This window comes from Lepidochelys olivacea (assembly GCF_965140295.1).
Source record: "Lepidochelys olivacea isolate rLepOli2 genome assembly, chromosome: 1".
In the NCBI taxonomy this organism is placed as follows: domain Eukaryota; kingdom Metazoa; phylum Chordata; order Testudines; family Cheloniidae; genus Lepidochelys; species Lepidochelys olivacea.
Window position 1 is genome coordinate 292,962,351 of NC_140411.1, and position 20,560 is coordinate 292,982,910.

At 42.2% G+C, this 20,560-nt stretch overlaps 1 protein-coding gene across 4 annotated transcripts in view; it reads right to left on the reverse strand.

Moving 5' to 3' along the window:
- The window catches only part of MON2 (MON2 homolog, regulator of endosome-to-Golgi trafficking), a 156,180-nt gene that overhangs the window by 93,620 nt on the left and 42,000 nt on the right, over positions 1 to 20,560 (reverse strand). For all 4 annotated transcript variants that reach the window (XR_014709113.1, XM_084610419.1, XM_084610417.1 and 1 more), the window contains exons 6-10: positions 19,765 to 19,862; positions 18,654 to 18,779; positions 17,389 to 17,583; positions 8,842 to 8,966; positions 8,304 to 8,443 (exon numbers count right to left, since the gene is read on the reverse strand). Coding sequence is in view for 3 of the 4 variants with exons in the window: in XM_084610419.1 (XP_084466545.1) it covers positions 8,304 to 8,443; positions 8,842 to 8,966; positions 17,389 to 17,583; positions 18,654 to 18,779; positions 19,765 to 19,862 (684 nt within the window). In the remaining variant the exon portion in view is untranslated. The remainder of the gene's footprint in view (positions 1 to 8,303; positions 8,444 to 8,841; positions 8,967 to 17,388; positions 17,584 to 18,653; positions 18,780 to 19,764; positions 19,863 to 20,560) is intronic.

The window sequence follows — 20,560 nt, forward strand, 5'->3', positions numbered from 1 at the left end:
CATAAGACACAAAGTGCATAATCAGCAATAACCCAAATTAAGGTGAATAACTAACATTTAGATATTAGAATCTGAATACTTGGATACATCACTCAGGAAAAGTTATACAGAGAGCTGATTGTAGAAGGCAAATATAGGAACAAGTGTAGATTGTCCCTCAGTAATTGAGCATTTAGGGTATCTTTCATATCACTCTGATCTGAAGTAGACGATGTATGCTTTCACTCACTTTCTGGCATTTCCATGGACTTCTTGAGAGTGGAAATAGGAAAAAACTGTGCCTATGATTTCTGCACAACTCCATAGAGTATCAGCTCTGGACAATGCCCTGTGATCTTATTTTGGCCAAAGCTATTGGTAGCCATCTGCTCCCTAGCTGAAAGAGTCTGTTACACATCAGGACACCAACTCCAGATAGGGCTGCCTGGGAGTCATGCAGATTGCTCTGCTGCAACTGAGGGCACCTGTACCTCATCTCAGCACCCCAGTATGTTCAAGATAACACATTTAAAGTGGTATTCTCTCTTGTACTTCAAAGCCTGCTTCACTTGCCATATAATCTATACATTTCTTTCTATAGTGTCTGGCAGGAGTGAGGATTGTAAATCTACTTTTCAATTACTCTGATTAGCCTTAACTTTATGGAAAGTTTCCCACTGTAGAACTAAGAGAGCTAAGAAGAGGAAGCTACTCACCTTGTGCAATAATGATGCTTCTTCGAGATGTGTCCCTCTATGGGTATGCCTCTAATCAGAGATTTTAGGTAGCAGTGTCTGTTCAGCTTGCACATGTGCTCTCTCCCCCTTGTGGTCTGTCTTGAGGCTATCTAGCACTGTGCCAGTGAACCCCACTCAGTTCCTTCTCTACCACAGAGCTCTATATTGAGAACTCCCAATAGAGAGGAGGAGGGCAGGTTGTGGAGCATGCATACGGACATGCATCTGAAAGAACCATTGTTACCACACAAGGTGAGTAACTTCCTCTTTTTCTTTGATTAGTATCCCTATTAGTGCTCCACTGTAGGTGACTTCACAGCAGTATCCCCCATGGAGGGCTGGGGCTTCGAAGTGGAGTCTGTTACTACAGATAGTACTGAGGAGCCGAAGATGGCGTCAGAGGCCAAACCTCCAGGTTTCACATAATGTTCTGTGAAAGTGTGGGCAGATGCCCAAGTTGCTGTTCTATAGATTTCCGAGATAGGGACATCTTTAAGGAATGAGACCCGAGGTAGAAATTGACCTCGTGGAGTGCGTATGGACTCCAGACAGAGGCAACAGGTTGTGTCCTTGCTAATGTAGATTAATGCAACCCGTTTTGGATAGTCTTTGAGCCGGTATTGCAGAGCCTTTGGATCTTTCTGTAAATGAAAGGAAGAACTTAGGGGATTTCCTAAAGTCCTCAGTCCTGTCCAAGAAGGATGCTAGTGTTCTTCTAACTTCTAGCATAGGCCGAGTTGCCTCCCTATTATGATGTGGGTTTGTTTTTTTTGGGGGGGGGGGGGAACATGAAGATAGATCGGTTGATTTATATGGAAAGCAGAGGCAACTTTAGGGAGAAACTTGGGATGTTGCCTTAGAGTTACTTTTTCTTTAAAAAAGGCCATGAATAGTGGGTGTGCCATCCGCGACACTACTTCTCCTATGTGCCTAGCTGAGGTGATGGCAATTAGAAATGCTGTCTTCATGGACAGGTGTAAGAAAGAGCAAGTTGCAACGGGCTCAAAGGGAGTATAGTCAAAGCTCTGAGAACTAAGTTAAGATCCCAGGTTGGAGCGAGTGGTCTCACATGCAGGAAAAGATTCCCAATACCCTTAAGGAATCTACACGTCAGTGGGTGGGTGAACACAAAGTATCCACCAACACGACAGTGGAAGGCCATTATGGCTGTGATGTATTAAGGGAGCTGAGCAAGAGTTTTGACCATTTGAGGTCTAAAATGTAGTCTAAAATCAGAGGAGGGGAGGACAAGGCTGGATCTATGAGCTTAGAATGATACCAAATTTGGAATCATTTCCATTTTTGTAGGTAAGTATGTTGAGTGGTCAACTTTCGGCTGTGCAGCAACACATCTTTCACCTCGTCAGAGCATTCAACCTCCAAGTCTTAGAACCAAGAAGAAGCCAAGCATCGAGGCAGAGGATTGCAGGTTGGGGTGAAGGATCAGCCAGTCGTTTTGAGAGAGTAGGTGAGGAATGGGCCGAAGAGGAACCGGACCTCATCTGTGCCAGGTAAGGGAACCAGACTTGTCTTAACCAGGAGGGGGTCAATCAGAATAATTCACTTTGTCTTGTCAAATTTTCAACAGGACTTTGGCTTAGAAGAGGAAATGGGGAAAAGGCATACAAGAGATCTCTGTTCCATGTGAGAATAAGGGCATCTCCCATTGAATGTTTCCCTGGGCCAGCCATGGAGCATTAATGAGGACACTTCTTGTTCTGGTAAGCAGCGAACAAATCGATAAGTCAGGGTTCCCCAAAGAGAGAATATGTCATGAATCATCTCTGAGTTCAGTTCACGTTTGTGGTCATGAGAAAAGTTCCAACATACTGTTGGCAGTCACGTTCTGTATCCCTGGTAGCTATGCGGCTGACATAAGCACATTGTGATGGATGCACTAATTCCAAAGTTTGAGCACTTCTGTGCAGAGGGAGGGAGACCTGGTGACCCACTAGTGATTTATGTAAAACATACAGGTCTGATTGTCCATCACGACCTTTGTGTGGGTGTTCTTGATGAATGGCAGAAAGTATGCACAGGCATTCCTGAGTGCCCTCAGCTCCAAAAGATAGATATGGAGAGCCGCTTCTGTAGAAAATCACTTGCCCTGAACCTTGCAGTTATGTGGTCATGTAGGGGGCTCTGGAGGCTATTAGGGAGGCATCTGTTGTTCGAGTCAATGTTGGTGGTGGTTGCACAAATGGAACGCCTGCTCAAACATTGGATAGGTCTTTCCACCAGTCCAGGGAGTGCCTTACCGTGGAGGGCATTGATCATTTGGTTAGTCTGTCTCTGTTCAGGGAACGGACAAAACTGGGCCACATCTGAAGACACCTCACAAATAGTCGGGCGTTTGGAGTGATGAAGGTGCATTCTGCCATATGACTCCAACAGCTGCAGGCAGTTCCTGACCCACCTTTGGGGCCTGGCCTGGACTGTCTCTATGAGACTCATGAGGGTGGTAAGTTTGTGCTGCGTTGTTTGGTGGCAATAAACTCCAGTTGATGTACAGGAGTCAGTATTGATTTTTGTAGGCTGAGTTACAGGCCTACCTGAGCAAATGCATGCATCGTCGTCTGGGTGGCTCATACTGCATCCTCAAATAAGGGAGCCCTGAAGTCATCCTGATACAGGTAGATAACAATACCCAGTGTTCACAAGAGAGGCAGTACGATGGAGAGATCCTTAGAGAATACCCTGGGTGCAGACAAGAGGCCGAAGGGGAGCACTCTGTACTGATAATGGTCCTGTCCAAAGGTAAACCGTAGGACTCTCCTGTGCAAGAAGCATACTGAGATGTGGAAGTAGGCATCCTGTAGGTAGAGCGCAGAAAACCAATATCCTTGCTCTAGAACTAGAATAATGGCTGCTAGGGTGAACCTGAACATCTTGAACTTCTGTGCCTTTGGGTATTTGTTTAGTGCCCTTAGATCTAGAATGGGCCTCCAACCTCCCTTCACCTTGGGGATCAGGAAACAACAGGAATAAAACCCCTTGCCTCTGAGTTGCATTGGAACTGGTTCAGTGGCATAGCATAACAGATTCTCTACTTCCTGGTGAAGTAAATGTTCTCTTGAGAAGGACCCCCCCGAAGAGGGACGGAGAATGGGGATGGGACATGAATTGAATGGTGTAACCATTCGAAATAATCTCCAAGACACATCTGTCAGAGGTGATACTCTCCCAGTTGTTATGAAAGAGGACCAGGTGACTTCCAGAGGGACATGACAGGTGTGTAGAAGGCAGCTGACGTTGCAAGGAGTAGCTGTCAAAAGCGTTTAGCGGAGGGGGCATGAGAGAATACTGATTGGGGTGCTGACTGCTTCCGCTTTTGTACTCTAGGCCTTTTGTGCTGTGCTTTGTAATAGGGCTGTGATGCAGGTACTGAGACGGTCATGACCTGTGCTGCGGTTGAGAGCTGTATCCTCTTTTGCCCCTCAGTGAAGATTTCCAGGGAACTTAACGTAGCCCAGGAATCCTTCAGGATGTGGAGAGAGCAGTCCGTTTTATCTGCAAACTGCTTGGGTCCTTCAAATGGGAGATCTTCCACCGTTGTCTACAGCTCCTTGAGCAATCCTGAAAGGAGTAACCAGGAAGCCTGCCTCCAGGGCCATCCTTAGGATTTATGGGGTCCTATGCAGTATTATTAAACTGGTGTCCCTAAGCCTGACAGCAGCCCGAGCTTGCATGTGTATTTTAGATAAGGGTTGTCTTTTGAAGGATTTATTTAAAAAACTGTATCTCTGAAGATCCAAGCATTTAAGGCTAAAGATGAATACTCAGATTGTGCACCTAAAAATCTATGTAAGGATTTTTTAGAGGTGTGATTTTATCTTCAGCAACACACTAATGAAATATTTTTAAAGCAAATTTTAAACTAAGGTTCTGTAGACTAACATGTTCTGAGTAAATATTACAGTAATGCACAACTTTTTTGTCAATAAATTCAGAAGCTGACAATATACTGGGGGTTGGCAAATGCCTGTTAAATGGCTTCATTACCACTTGAATGGCTCTTTAACAGTTTCAGTGTTGTGCTAATAGGTCTGGAAGGCTTTTTCACTTTTAAGTACAAGATCCCCTCTGGAGGAAGACTCATCAGGCTGCAGCAGCCAGCTGTGGTGGGAGCCTGCAGGAAGAGTCAGAACAGGGATAGGAAGAAGCGGAAGGGTGGACACTAAGACCCGGGGTGCCCCAAATTTTCAGGTGCCCCACGCAGCTGCATATGCCTGCCTCATTACCACCACTGTGGAGACCAAGAAGGCCACTGTATTGGCTGCATCCATTGCTGTCTGTAGTGCAATTCTCGCTACTAACTGGCCCTCTCTCACAATGGCCTGAAACTGCTCCTTTTGCACCTCTGGCAGATGTTCCACACACTCACTGAGTTTTTCATAAATAATAAAATCATATTTGGCCGTGACAGCTTGGTAGTTCGTGACTCTAAACTGCCATGTATCTGACGAACATGCCTTTTCCCCCCCAAAGAGATATAACCTGATCCAAACCCGATCGTAAGGGGTCAACTTAGCATGATGTTATTTGCCATGTGCATTAAGCACATCCACTACAATCAAGTTGGGTTGTGGATGCTGAAACAAAAAATCTGCCTCTTTGGCAGGGATGTAGTTCTTGTCAGCTGTGTTGCAGGTTGGTGAGATGGAGGCTGGTTACTGCCAGATGACTTTGGCAGGATTTAGAATCACCTCATTAATTGGGAGGGCAACACTGGATGAGGAGGTAGTGTGGAAAATATCCACTAGTTGTCTTACCTCCCGTAGCACTCATCCACCACCCTCTTGGTAAGAATCTGAAAGTTCTTAAAATCATCAGTTAGTAATGGGTGGGAGGGCATTTCAGTCTCATCTGGTGAAGATGAGGAGAAGTTTGCTGGAGGGGTACCTTCCCCTTTTTCCTCCTGTTCTTCCAAAGCTTCCTCCTCCCCTGGCTTAGGGGCTCTGGACAATGACGCTGTAGGAGACTGTCTGGCAGATTCTCTGAGAGACTAAATGCTTGCGAAGTATAGGATCTGTACGTTGCTCAAGGATCCCAATATGGGCATGGGGGAGGAGGTGTAGGGGAGGGGTGACCAAGGAGGACCGTACCATGATTGCTAGACGGAACTGAGGAGGTCCCTTGTATTGTGACAGCGGGCCACAGTGACAGACCAGGGAAACTACATCCTCCTGGTCATTGTCAGACTCTTCACTGGGTACGCAGGGAAGAATGCAGAAGAGATGTTCTTTCCTCTTCTTCCTCTTTTTGTTTTAAACTGAAAAGTTGGAATATCTTCTAGACATCCCTGACAGAAGAAAAGCCCCCCCCAAAAAGGAGAAAATGTAAACCAAAGGTCTTTTTCTTCTTTTATTGTAACCCAACAGGGTAACAAAACACTAACTATTAAGAAGAACAAAAGAATCAAAACCAACAACTATTACTTATGCTAATGATGCAGAGAATGAATTGACAACTGCTCACTCCATTCAAGGCCAAAGGTGGTCAAGAAGGAACTGAGGTGTGTTCGTAGCCTTGAGGCAGATCACCAGGGAGGGACAACGAATGTGCAGCTGAATGGACACTGTTACCTAAAATCTCAGATTAGAGGCGAAGGGGCGCAGATACACCTACAGGGGAGCACCCATAGGGACACTACTCGAAGAAGAATTTATTTACCTGACCAACTGATCTCACTGACGAAAGCCCCATAACATACCTTATGAAGCAGATGTGTGTCCCACTATCTTTTTCAGGGACAAGACCTTTGGCCATGGGGTTTTTAGGTCGAGAGGGACCATACCTGCAACACTGTCCACTCATGTTAATACTGCTCATGAAAGCATGTGGAGGGCATCAAATGACTCTTCTTAATTTTGTTTTATTTTTTAGTTACTTTTGTTGTTGCAGGTTGATGCCATCTGAGAGCTTTCATGCCCAGGAGAAAGGGTGGAGGTGATGCTTGCCCAGACTCAGTAATCTGCTTGAAAATGGAGGTTTTTTTGTTTTGTTTTTTTAAATGTATATTTTATATGATCCCCTAACTCTGATTTGCACAACTGGCTTTCCCCTTTCCTGAACAGGAAGTGGGGTGAGATAGGGTGGGGTGTGTATACCCAGAGGAACCAGCACAGATGTTTGGCTTGGTCTTTTCTGCATAGATCTGCAATGTTTAACCTCCATGAAGGTGACAAAGTGAACCAAGCACTGTGGATTATTCATCCTACTGCACGCTGTAAAACTGAGTAGGTGAACCAGGTACTGAGGATTATCCACCCTGCTGTACTCTATGAAGGTAAGCAGGTGAACTGTGAGCTATTTTTGTTTATGCATATCCCCTTTGGAAATTTGTCCCCTATAATCCTGCTTCTGATGGGGGAGTGAAATTGAGTTTAGACATTGCTCAAATTGGCTAGCAATCTCTTCGCTCTCAAAGAGGTGGGATTTACTGTCTTCCCTCCCCAGCAGAGGGCCTCTTATTGGGTTTCTTAGATAAGATATTTCTCAGAAACTGTTTGCCACATGTGCCAGATAAGTTTATGCTTCCCCTGAAGGTCTCAGTGTAGCAGCTGAGTAAAGATCCCTAGGGGGAGGAGGATCCTATTATAAAGGTCACAGCAAGGAGAGGAAGTAGGACCCAAAGGCCCCTTACTGAACTCTCTGGTACCCGCTGCCTTTCATCTGAAACCCAAGGTGTGCTGAGGGAGAAGTAGTGACTGAGCTCCACAGTGAGAAGCATAGCTGCTGGTGCAGACTCCAGGGACTTAAGTGTGATTTACCATCTGATGCCACACTCATCCATTGCCACTCCCCTCTTGGAGAGTGAAGTGGGGGAGTTACTTGCCCCCAAAGCAATCTATTCCAAATCCTGCCTGTCTGCCTCCTTTCATGCCTGAGAGAGGGAGGCAGAGACAACCCTGCCTGGACTAAGCCAAGGAGGGAAAAACTGCACTCTGCCCACAGAGAAGGCCGAGCTCATCACCAAGACCTTTCCCTTTTGCCTTTCTAGGCCCAGATCTCTCCCTAAAGGCCACGGAGGCATCAGTTGCTGCAAACAACTCAGAAGGAGAAGCAAAGCAGAGAGGAAAGGTCTCCCCAAAGGCAAAAGTCTTCCCAGGACACAGCTGGGAATCTGACAATCACATTATTGGGCCAAACTTCTGACAGTCAGAAATTTGAACTGCAGTTTGCAATTTCCCTTAGAAAAACTCTGTAGCAGGATGGGGTCTGGCTGACACAAGGGAGGCAGCTAAAACTGCAGTGAACTTCAGGTGTCAGGGCATCTCCCTGCTGCCAGAGACCGAAAGGTCTGGTTCTGCCGCCAAGCTGCAAGTAGTCTGAAGTACCCATTGCAACAAATCATCAGACCATAGCACTATGAAAAATAAAGGAATATTGACAATACAGTCTGGACAAGCTTGCACAGCTCTACCCTTCTCTTGGCTCAAGCTAGTTTCTCACTTTCACGAGCGCTAAATTTATACTGAGAATTGTATCAAATAAGTAAACCTCAGATTTTCACAAATATATTGTTGACTATTATAAGAAATTATTAGGAAATTACTTGAAATAAAAAATACAAAAAGCCTTTACCAGTTTGGTTTACTGTCGTTGAAGTGTTTCCTGTGCTTGGTACAAGAAAAAGCGACTGGATGAATGATCCCAGTGCATTTACTATGTCACGGAAAACCTTGGTAGAATGCTGTTTCATATCATAGGATTGACAAAAGGACCTGTAAAGTGTTTAAAAACATTTCTGAGCATGTAGTCAACAAATTAAAAAGTAAAAACTACATTTTTAAAGCCAGCTATTTAAATGAATATGCATGTATAGTACGGTTAAATGCTTCCTTATTCTGGCTGGACTATTTATAGGCTGAGCTGATAAAAATCTTTAAATTCTGGAACAAATATTTAAGTTTCAAGGCATTAAACCAAACAAGTTTGTTAATAATGGCTCAGTGCTCAATGGACAATAAATATTCCCTTGCACTTCAACAAACACTCCATCCTGCAGATTATATTGGTTTCAAGTCCCTAAATGCTTAGCAAAAAGAAACTGTTTTTTTTTGCTACAGATAAATATGATCTCTTCTTTTAATACATAAAGCGAAATATGGCATAATCGTACCTTAATAGTTGGGGCTGCACACAAAGCCTGTGGATAGATTCCACTGCAACAGCTCTTAGCCATTGTGGTTTGTCTGCATCCAGAAACTTCACTAGCAGTGACAGGAAAATCTCACATTCTGTTACCTAAAGAAACAGGTTTCAGAGTAACAGCCGTGTTAGTCTGTATTCGCAAAAAGAAAAGGAGTACTTGTGGCACCTTAGAGACTAACCAATTTATTTGAGCATAAGCTTTCGTGAGCTACATGCATCCGATGAAGTGAGCTGTAGCTCACGAAAGCTTATGCTCAAATAAATTGGTTAGTCTCTAAGGTACCACGAGTACTCCTTTTCTTTTTTCTAAAGAAACAGGTTATAGTCATAAAAAGAAAAAAAACGATGTGTCGTCTCAGCCCTAAGCATCTATTATATCAGCAAGTGCCACTATCCCTGGCACATACAGGGTCATTCTGCTTGGCATAGGGTTTATAATTCCTGTAAACAATAAGAAAAAAAAATACTTTCCCTGCAAAAAAACAGATACCAATGATCACAGGAGTGCTGGCGTGTCAAGCACATACTGTACATCCAAAGACTTTAAAAGAAGTTAAATTCCTTACAGCCATTTCTAAACAAAGTTTTAAAGAATATTATAGAACAAGTCCCTGTTAGTTTGGCTTATTTAAAGGCTGGAGAGGTCAACAGCAACTGAAAGTTAATCACTTTCGTGAAAGAACAGAGTTTTATAGCACAAATAGCTTTAACAGACATCTGAGTTCTTTTGCTTCTAGCCAGTTTGAAGAGTACAAGTCAGAAACCCTCTCACTGAATTATTAACACTGAAGTAAGAAACAACTGTTCTCAACCCAAAATGTGTGAAATTGGTGCAAGAAGGATCCCAAACAGCTTTAACTGAATTAAGAATCAAGATAAAATAGCTATCCAAGACCTTTAACGTAAAGAAAAAAAAACACGCATGGGAAGATGGTTGTCAATCCAAACTCTGATGTTTCATTTCTACCCATGCTTGAAAAATGTAGGTGGGAAAAAGATGGTTATAGTTACCTCATGTCTCACAACTACTGGTTAAAATTAAAAGGAACAAGCAAGTGAGAACAAACTGGAGCACACCATCTTTTTCTCCCAATCTGAAGCCCTGTTCCTACAGATCATATCTGCAAATTAAGGTACTTATCTCTCATTAGATATGTCAAATGTCAGACATTGATTGGCAGGAAATATTTTACACAATGTACACTCAATCTCTGAAATTAAATGTCACAGGAAAACATTCAGACAAATAGTTTAATGGAATTTAAAAAGGATAAAGACACATATATGAAAAGTGTAAACTAGCAGCACCACAGCAGAAGTTTCGAGGGGTCGGAGGTAAGGGCACTAACCAAGCTCACCCTATAGCCCTTTACAAACCAGGAGTTTGGCAACACAACCCCCGGCAGCCTATCCTCTCTTGAGAGACCATGTGACAGGGGTGGCCAACCTGAGCCAGAGAAGGAGCCCCAGCTTCCTCCTGCCCACTAGCAGTCCCGCCAACCAGCGCCTCCCCCTCCCTCCCTGCACCTCCCGATCAGCTGTTTCATGGCGTGCAGGAGGCTCATGGGAAGGGGGGGAGCGCAAGGTCATGGAAGGCTCAGGGGAGGGGGCAGGAAGGGGTGGAGTGGGGGCAGGGCCTGTAACAGAGCCAGGGGTTGAGCAGTGAGCACCCCCCTGCACATTGGAAAGTTGGTGCCTATAGCTCCAGCCCTGGAGTCAGTCTATATACAAGGAGCCACATATTAACTTTTGAAGAGCCACATGTGGCTCCGGAGCCACAGGTTGGCCACCCCTGCCATGTGGGATGAAACCTTTCATGGAATTTTCAAGAGGCAGGAGATCCTTAAGACCACCCCCAACATCCTCTAGAAAGAGAGAATCAGCAGCAGCATCAATGTTAGCAGCACCAAGAGGCGTGTGCGTGTGTGGCAGCTGGAAACTGCCTGAATAGACAGACTCAAGCTAACTGCGCTTAAGCTAGTGCACTAAACATAGTAACGTTGATATTGCAGGATGGGCAGCAGCTGAGGTTAACTACCCAAGCTGCAACATCACACAAGTATTTTAGTGCACTAGTTCAAGCAGAGCTAGCACAAGTCTGTTTACTCAGTCCCAGAAATCCTGACTATGTTAGCAGTTCTCGACTCCTGTTTGGTGGGGTTGGGAGACTCACTGTTAGGTGGGAGAGTGTGGGAATGGGGAGTAGCTCAGTAATTAGCAGATTCTGCAGTAATGGGCAGGCTCCAGAGCACCTTCGCAGACTGGACTTAGTGATAATCAGAGCATACAACTCTGTAACTGAGCATTGGACTTTCCACTATCTTGCACCAAACACCTGACAACACTTTCTCTGCTCCTTGGACAGTAGCTGAAATGGTAAGAATTCTTTCAGTCCTGCAGCCTTCTAGCCTCATAAGAAACAGGCACCCCATGAGGCAGGGCTTATGCAGAAGACCCTTCATCGAAGGGAACTGTGGAGACTTAAAAACAAACAAAAATACTAATAATTGTAAGGACAGAGGAATTTGGGAATAATCTATTCAGAAGGGGAAAAACAAATATGATAAAATATCATACTAGGCAGTGATCCCAGGGTTATTTTCTTGTAGGATGAATGGACTGTTTGATAGAAAAATAATTTTAAAGCGTTCAGATGACTTTGAACCATCAAATTGTGCACACTGAAAGCCTATGTAATTATGTACATGTATTTCCATTATCCTCCCTTCTGCAATATGCACATCTTCCTACATCGTGCTTTAAATCAGTAACTTCTTTGGGGGGCAGGGACCACATCTACCCACGCCTTTATATAGTGTCTAGCACAACAGGGCCTTGCTGATCCCAATTAGTGCCTTTGTGTGCTATAGTAATAAAATAAGTAATTGATAAGCTTCATACTTCAGGGTATAAGCTAACCAAACCTACTGTGACTGCACCGTACTTCTTGCTCTCCCATGACAATTTTTAGGAAAAAAAATGGCAGGAAACATTAATTGGGGAGTTTCACCTTCCTCTGAAGTCTCAGGTATACGCCAGAGCTAGACAAGCAATTTCACGCTGAAGTGGACCGATGGTTCCTAACTGTTCACAGACCAGTGAACAGAATCTTTTTCCGTTTATTAGATAACTGTCAGTCTCAAAAGATTAATGTGGTGTAAGCACCAAAGCAGGTCAGTTGCTATGTATCATGCTGCAGCATTGTGAGTGGCTAAAAACTCCAGTTCTCGAATGATAGTCCTTGTCACGGATGGTGCAGGTATAAGGCGCAGAGCCAGAAAATGAAACCAGCATGCTTGGTGCTCAAGACCTGCTGCGCTTTCCTCTTTGCTCTCTTCACTTTCCCTCTCAACCACCTCCCATTAACCTCTTTGACTCCATGATGCAGAGCAGCACTCCGGTGTAACCTGTTGCTAGCTACCTCTTCTCAGCTTGCAGTGTCAATGTTGACAGGTTTCAGAGTAGCAGCCGTGTTAGTCTGTATTCGCAAAAAGAAAAGGAGGACTTGTGGCACCTTAGAGACTAACCAATTTATTAGAGCATAAGCTTTCGTGAGCTACAGCTCACTTCCTCAGATGCATATCGTGGAAACTGCAGCAGGCTTTATATATACACAGAGAATATGAAACAATACCTATTCCCACCCCACTGTCCTGCTGTTAAGCTATTACCAGCAGGACAGTGGGGTGGGAATAGGTATTGTTTCATATTCTCTGTGTATATATAAAGCCTGCTGCAGTTTCCACGATATGCATCTGAGGAAGTGAGCTGTAGCTCACGAAAGCTTATGCTCTAATAAATTGGTTAGTCTCTAAGGTGCCACAAGTCCTCCTTTTCTTTAGATAAGCTATTACCAGCAGGACAGTGGGGTGGGAATAGGTATTGTTTCATATTCTCTGTGTATATATAAAGCCTGCTGCAGTTTCCACGATATGCATCTGAGGAAGTGAGCTGTAGCTCACGAAAGCTTATGCTCTAATAAATTGGTTAGTCTCTAAGGTGCCACAAGTCCTCCTTTTCTTTTTTAGTGTCAATGTTGAAAGTTTTCAAATCCCGCTTGCAAATGTCCTTGACCTCAAGCCTAGGTCATCCCAGTGGTCTTGGAGCATCCACAAGTTCTCCATAAAGAAAGTCCTTTGGAATGCATCCATCACTCATCCACTATAGAGGGCAAAGCCTATGAAGACATCTGTGTTTAAGAATGTTAAGATGTTGCAACAGAACATTAGAATTTGGATGCTAGTGAATTTTTGACTGCAAAACCCACAACGTGGTCATGGCAGTCTTGTTTGTTTTTTCTTTGCCAAAAAAGCAGTAATGCATGTCGTGCAGAGAGTCTGTGCCAAAAAGAGTGGCCACATAAAAGTCAAACTTCTCCAGCTTTCAATCCACGACCGCAGACTTTCTAAGGTCACTGACCTCCTTTAGGCCATTTGACATACCAGTGCACATTGTCCTGATACTCCAATAAGAGAGTTTGAAGAGGGCGACCATCACACCCAAACCTTTGGCGTGTAGGCCTAAGCATCAAAAATAGAGAGGCAGATGCTTGCTTTAGAACCAAAGCCTGTCCTCTCAGCAGTAATGACTCAACCAAAAGCCTTGGGGACCAAAATGTCTAGAAGCCAGCACAGATGCTGGGGAGATGCCAGAAGACAGAGCTAAGTTACAGTAACACCTGCCTGTTTTCTCCACTGCATATTGGGTTCAGAGTTTCCTCCTCTAGCTTTTGTTCAACCAAGAACGGGCTGCAAGGCAGCAGAACCAGATGGATATTACTTCTTTATGGATACTCTTTTTCATTCCAGTGATTATCTAGCATATCTCCACTACTCAGTGAGACGTGGAATTTCTGGTTTAGTCACTGGGAACTCAGTCCATGGCAGATTGAATTGGTTTATGTGGTACCCAAAGAAGGCCACATTTGCCTGCCTTGCCCTCCCCCCTACATTATATACAGAAGTGAAAATATGTGGGGATATTTTTTTAAAAGGGAATTTAATCTCCTACCTTTCATAAACATTAACAGGTTTAGCATAGGCAATGGCAATACCAGAACCAGCTTCCTTTCATTGCTCCATCAACATGCTTTAAAATCTGACCCATCTACTAGCCATTAGATGATAACTCCATTTCCATGGAAATTAAATTCGTGAAATCTAAGAGTTAACAAGGGTTTTAGATTTGTGTGCTTTTACACAACATGGGCACCTGCCATGAAGAATAGGGCTGTACCAGCTAAGTTCCATTAGAAAGGGATTCCTCTCTCCCTTCTACTCATATACCTGTATTTTCATTTAGACCTCTGCATACAGCTTCAGAGCTCTCACATAATACTGAATATGTTTATTCTTTGCAATTTTCTTTAATAAAGAACTACAAATTCAAAAGTATACAACATAAGCTGACTCAGCTACATGTATGTATTACATTTGTGGCCCATTTTTCATGTAAATTTTTTCCTCACCATTAACTTCTTAAGTGGCTATTTTATCCCAGCTCTTAGTTAAAGCCCTTTGTAAATACATACATATTTCAATTATTAACTCTTTATGAATGATTCCTAAATCTCTCTTCATCTCTGAGCCTACATTCATTTTACTTATATTTTCAAATGAGGAATGAGACCAAGCAATTAAAAAAATATCAGATCACAAAAGACTAAAATAATTCAAGTACTAGGTATTTCAAACTTTAGGTACAGGTGTCTCAAGCTTCTCAACTATCCTTTTTTTCCCCAACAAAATTTAAAAGGAAAAATATCACAGGAGTTAGGACTACCAGAAAACATTGAAGAACCTAACAGTCAGCCTCATATTTCAAGAGTTAATATTTTTCTCCAGGATTTCTATTTCACAATGGAGTATGAAATCTTTAACAACTCCAGGGTAAGGGACTTTGTACTCTCACCCTGATCTTGTAAGTCCTTTACCTTATCCAATTTTTTGCAAAATCTTCATAAACATAAGGTGCTAATAAATCAAAGGATTTAAATAAACTGAAGCATGAGTCAAGTGTCAGAACTGCAGAAAGAAAAACATCAAGAGTTAGGAGTACTTGTGGCACCTTAAAGACTAACAAATTTATTTGGGCATAAGCTTTCGTGAGAGCTGTGATTCTCTTCATGGAGGTCTGATAAGGGAAAAGTATTTGCTGCTGAACAAACAGCATTAGTTGAGGTTAATGGGGATTGGGTGCTGGGAGGAGCAAACAAAGATCCCTCCCAACATCTCTCCCTTTACAAATCTCTGTAGTATTAGAAGTAACACATTTCTCTATATCATACATCTGTTTGTTCTACTGATGTCTATTAGGAAACAACTTTTATTTAAAAAAAGTAAATAATTTTCACAAGGACTTTACAGGGAAATAGTTTAAGGACAGAATACAACTCCCTCAAAAACAGCAACTATAGGAGACAGCCTGACTTACTAATACAAGTTCTTTAGGTGGTTTAAATTCCACCTTCTTCTAACATCCTCTAGCTGGGAAATGGGCAAGGATGAAGCAAAGAGAAGGCATAAGCAACAGTTTCTTTAGGGGTGTATGATGGGATGGCTGCCCCTCACTTGCAGAAAAGGGGTTAAAAGCAGCCCTATGGAGACTGTGCTGGAAACAGCCAATTAAAAAGGGGCTGAGAGGAGCAGCCAATCATGGCCTGCCTGACAGGCTCATATAAGAAGGGCTGCAGGGCAGAGCAGAGTTCAGTAACTGACTGGAGCTTGAAGGGAGAAGACCAAGCTCCTAGCAGGAAGGAGGAGTGCCAGCACCTGAGACAGAGCAGTGCAGTAAGCTGGGACCAGGGGATCTAGAGAGAGCTCCTGGCTGGCTATTAGAACCTGCAAACTGAGGCCCTAAGGTAAGGACAGAAGAGGGTGCTGGAGCTGCCTGGGAAGCGGCCCCAAGACAATGGACTGCAGTTGCCATTGAGGGAGTTGCTGGACAGAGATTGCAGGTCCCCTGAAAGGGGGGAGAACACAGAGTGTGGCACAGCAGGAGGACAGTGTCACTGAAGAGGACGCTACAGTCCTGGGAGTAGCGTGGATCCTGGAACAAAAGTGACAGTGGCAAGACACCATCAGAGGAGGGCGCCCAGACAAGCAGAGCTCATTTCCCTGACAGCCAGCAGGAGGTGCCAGAGTGGTAAGTTGCACCTGTCACAGGGTGGTTTAGTTCTCCTGTCCCTGATATCCTCTTGGAAGGGGATGGGGGGGAAGTCTCCGTAGGATGGAGTGATTATTCATTCATCTCTCCCTTGCAGCACCCAACTTTCTGTTCTCCACACTCCTCTTTAGTCTTTTCTCCCACATCTTCTTACACACATTTTCCCTCTGATGTTTTAATGCTTCCAACTGACTCACATTTTGAGAACAGAGAGCAGCCATCTTCACTGATAGTAGCATGGCTCATGTCCCATTGAAAAACTGCTGCCATCTTTATTTGAGCACCCTCATTTCCCCAGGGCTTTAGGGAAAGAGCTGTTTTCTTTACTGAGAGTAGCAAAGTTTCAGTCACATTAAAAGTAATGGGAGATGGCAGTCATTTTGAATAAGTTTGAATGTTGTATGACATCAGGAGATGACAACTCAGAACACTGCAGAACCAATTCCTTCTTTCTTCCTTCCTGCACATACATTAAATTTAGTTGCCTGAACACTTTTACCTGAGGGAATATTTTATTTTACTTTTACTGTTCTGATTTTGTTCTGGACCCAGGAAAAGCCAGCAGTACTTTCCATATCTGACTGTGTAAGTGTGTAAATCCTTACTTATGAGAAGGAATTCCATATATACTAGGCAAAAAACTAACTTGTTTTAAGACTGAGCTTGTTAAGATTATGGAGGGAATGGTACATTGAGCTTGCCTAGAATGGCACATGGCCCTTCCATGACTGCTATTAGCAAATATGTGCAACAGCTGGAGAGGGGACAGTAGAGGGGGAAGGTTCTGAGTTATTACAGAGAATTCTCTCTCAGATGTTTAGCTGGCAGGCCTTGCCCACGTGCTAAGGGTCTAACTGATGACCCTATTTGGGAATGTGAAGGAATTTTTCCCCAGGTCAGGTTGGTAGAGAGTCTGGGAGAGGGAGGGTCACCTTCCTCTGCAACATGAGACACAGGCCACTTGCTGGCTTGAATTAGAGTAAATGGTAGATTCTCTGTAACGTGAAGTCTTCAAAATAAAGATTTGAGGGCTTCCGTAACTCAACCAGAATTTATGGGCCCACTACAGGAATAGGTGGGAGAGGCTGTGTGCAGGTCAGACTAGGTGATCATGATGGTCCCTTCTGATCTTAAAGTTTGAGTCTATTCCATTTGAATAAGGATGGTTGTATTGTCCACAAACACAAAACAGTTCATGAACATGTAAATACTGAAAACTATACTGAAAGTGTTTACAGCTGTAACCATTAGTAAGTTGACATTTATAAGCACCTAACACATCATGGTGCAGAGTGCATGCATACACCCATGAGTGTAGATCTGTGAAAGGAATACTTGAACATATTCTTACCAGCAAACTGTAAAACTGCTTGATCAAAACAGAGACTACTCTCAGCAAGCGCATGCAGATAGGAAAATATGGTTTTTCCACTGGTGCAGGTGAGGATGATGTGCTGGAACCCTGTCTGAACTTGATATTTGGGGAGAATAGCTTTATCACAAGAGGGCAAACCCTCTCTTTAAGGAGGAAACTAAATTCTTGATGCTGTAAAGAAAAAAAAAATGTTAATGAGTTACATAAAATTAAAATAATCATCAATTCCAGGATTTAAAAGGAGACTTTCTTTAGTAGCTATCAGTACCTAAGCCTATAGCCATAACCATTTTTATTTAGGTAATCCAATAGTTGAGAAAATGGAAATTAAAACATTGGAGATGATGATGTTACATGGAAAGATGTCAGTTATTATTCTCTGTCCAATTCCTGATTATTTGATTTTATAGAAAAAAATACATTCTTCATATTTAGAATGCATCTTAGTACTATGAACATATATGTGGCCTAATTCAGAAGTAATATAAATGTTGATGTAAGTTATGTGCTGAGGGAATGGAAAGGAGGCATGCAGGAAGGAAAACATGATAAAACACACTACATTCCTTTTCCCTGTGGTTGGTAAATTAAACTAATCTACCAATACATGACATATACCTTGCTTCTGAATTTGCCAAGTCTCTATTAAATGGATTACTGCAAGGTTATGATTGAGTGTTTCCATGCACCAAAGTCATGTAAATTAAAAAATAATGGTTCCTACAGTTTTGTGCAAGAGGGACCAAGTTAGGGTTGCTGTGGGAACAGTGATGCCACAATATATCTTCCATATTCTGAAAGAATAACTTCAAAAGCATCAAACGAGCATGCAGAAGGACAAAAAATGTCATTGCTTGGCACACACCTTGACAAAGGAAACTTAAGAAGAGATTTATGGTTTATAGAGAATTACACATTGCATGTACTTACATATAAACAATCACAAATATATATACATATACCCCCAAATGAACAAAATCAGAGATGTGTGCTCTACACAGAAAAAAGAAAAAGGACAACTGTATCTTTTAGGAAAGGATAAACAGAATGCCAATAAGCACAAACTAAAAATTGTAGCCACTTTCAAATAGTCAAAGTTTATCTTACTAAAACTCTGATGTAAAAGTGTGTTAATTTTCACTTTCAGAAGTTATATTTAATAGGAGAGAGAGGCCCAATGGAAAGGATGTTCCCATGAAAACGAAGGGCTCTTCTCCCCACCTCCTTATGAAATAACTTACTTGTAAAAACACTTGAGGAAAATCATTGAGGACTGACTCAAGAAGTTCAAGGCCAAATGTCCGGGTCATTTCTGTCATACCCACCAGCCAGTAAGGAGCATCAGCATTAACCAACTGGCAAAGATCCTGAGAAACAAATATCACATAAGTTCTCTTCCTTCTGAGTAATTAACTATTCTTTTCCAACCTGAAGTTAACTTTCCCCTTAAATATATAAATACATATGTACACATACTAAATACGGGACAAGATTAATATGATGTTAGGAACAAAAAAATACTGCATATAAATAAGTCTTTTGAAAGCAGGAGTAAACAAAACATCTTGATCAACAGGTTAGATAAATCAGCAAGCTTCTGACTGCTCTAACACACACTATAGACCATTTTCATTGTAAACTTCATAGTGTTATTGTAATTGGTAATGCAACATACTCTAGTTTTATCTGGCTTCTAGTATTTGGTTAAAACAAAAATTAAAAAAGCAAGCTCCTGAAATTAGTATGCTTATTGACATGGAGTCATTAGTATAAGCCAGTTCCACATCTTATTTTAAGCGTCTCCCAACATTCACCTTATCTTCAGTTTCCCATCACTTCTCCGGGAAAGAATACATAATTGTTGATAACCATACAAAAGGAGGATTGAAAACTCTGGGCTCTAATAATAGGCATGATGTCCATACGATTTCTAACAAGGTGCACTTTTATCATAAAGACGACTTGCATGCGCAAAAATAGAATCCAAAAGGAAATGTTTAAAAATAAGCTATGTGTTAGTGTAATAGTCTCTTAATAGATTATCATATTTGTCTATCAAACTGAATTAAGAAAATATGATACTGTATTGGTAAAATCCTGTTGGTCACACAAGTGCTTAATTACTATAATCTCTTCAACAATTTAGTTATGCAATGGAAAATTACCAAATATTTAACTTTTACTAATACAATATTCCTTAATATCTGTTGGTAAACACATGACCCACATCTCTACTATAAAAAAAAATTAAAACGTCAGCTATGAAACGTCATCTGCTTTTCAGAAATAAAAAGCAACTGTTCAGAACTGCAGAGTTATTAAGCACAAATCCTAAAAAATATCTACCAATACCTGAAAAAGCATATACGCATCTTTAGCGCATGGTTTCAGAGTACTGACAGATCTTCTGTTACTGTTTCCTGGAACTGGTACTGGTTGTTCAATAACATCTGTGTAAAAAAAAAAAAAAAAAAGTTTGAACAAAAGGATGTTCAAAAGCAAGTATCTATGCCTATAAGACAAATAGTTGCACAAACAGGTAATTGTTCCACTAAGAAGTTTCAAAAATAAAGGTCAGATTTTTATTCATTATTACTAATGAGTATTCCTTTAAAATAGGGGTTCCTTAGTCAGTTACTTCATATTCACAAAATTTAGTTAAAGATATTTACTCTAAACGATCTAAGACTAAGTTATATAAATATACTTTTATTAATGATTACTTAAGATACTATTTTAACCTATTTTATTTCGGAACAACAAGATTAACAGGAACACTAGAGTAATTTTTTTTTCTATTACAGCCGTGCTAAGAGACCCATGGTAAGATTCTGTGCTGTGAAACACTGAACTCATGGCCCGAAGAAGGAAGAGACATGGTAACTTTAAGCCACCTTTGTGCTCACCCAATTCTGGGCCACTCCACAGCCTTCCAACATAATGTAGTTTTAGGGTTTTTCCTAAATTACAGCAGCCTGTTCCTAGTTACCTACGAGTCACTGAACTACTCAATCTCCACAGTTCTACCTGCTGTGGTCCTGCCACAACCTGGCCATCTTACCCCCAGCCTCCACCCAATGACTGCCTTGCAAACCCTAGCCTTAAGGCTGTTTTCTGTAGTCTCTGCATTGGGGAAATTCTGTCCTAG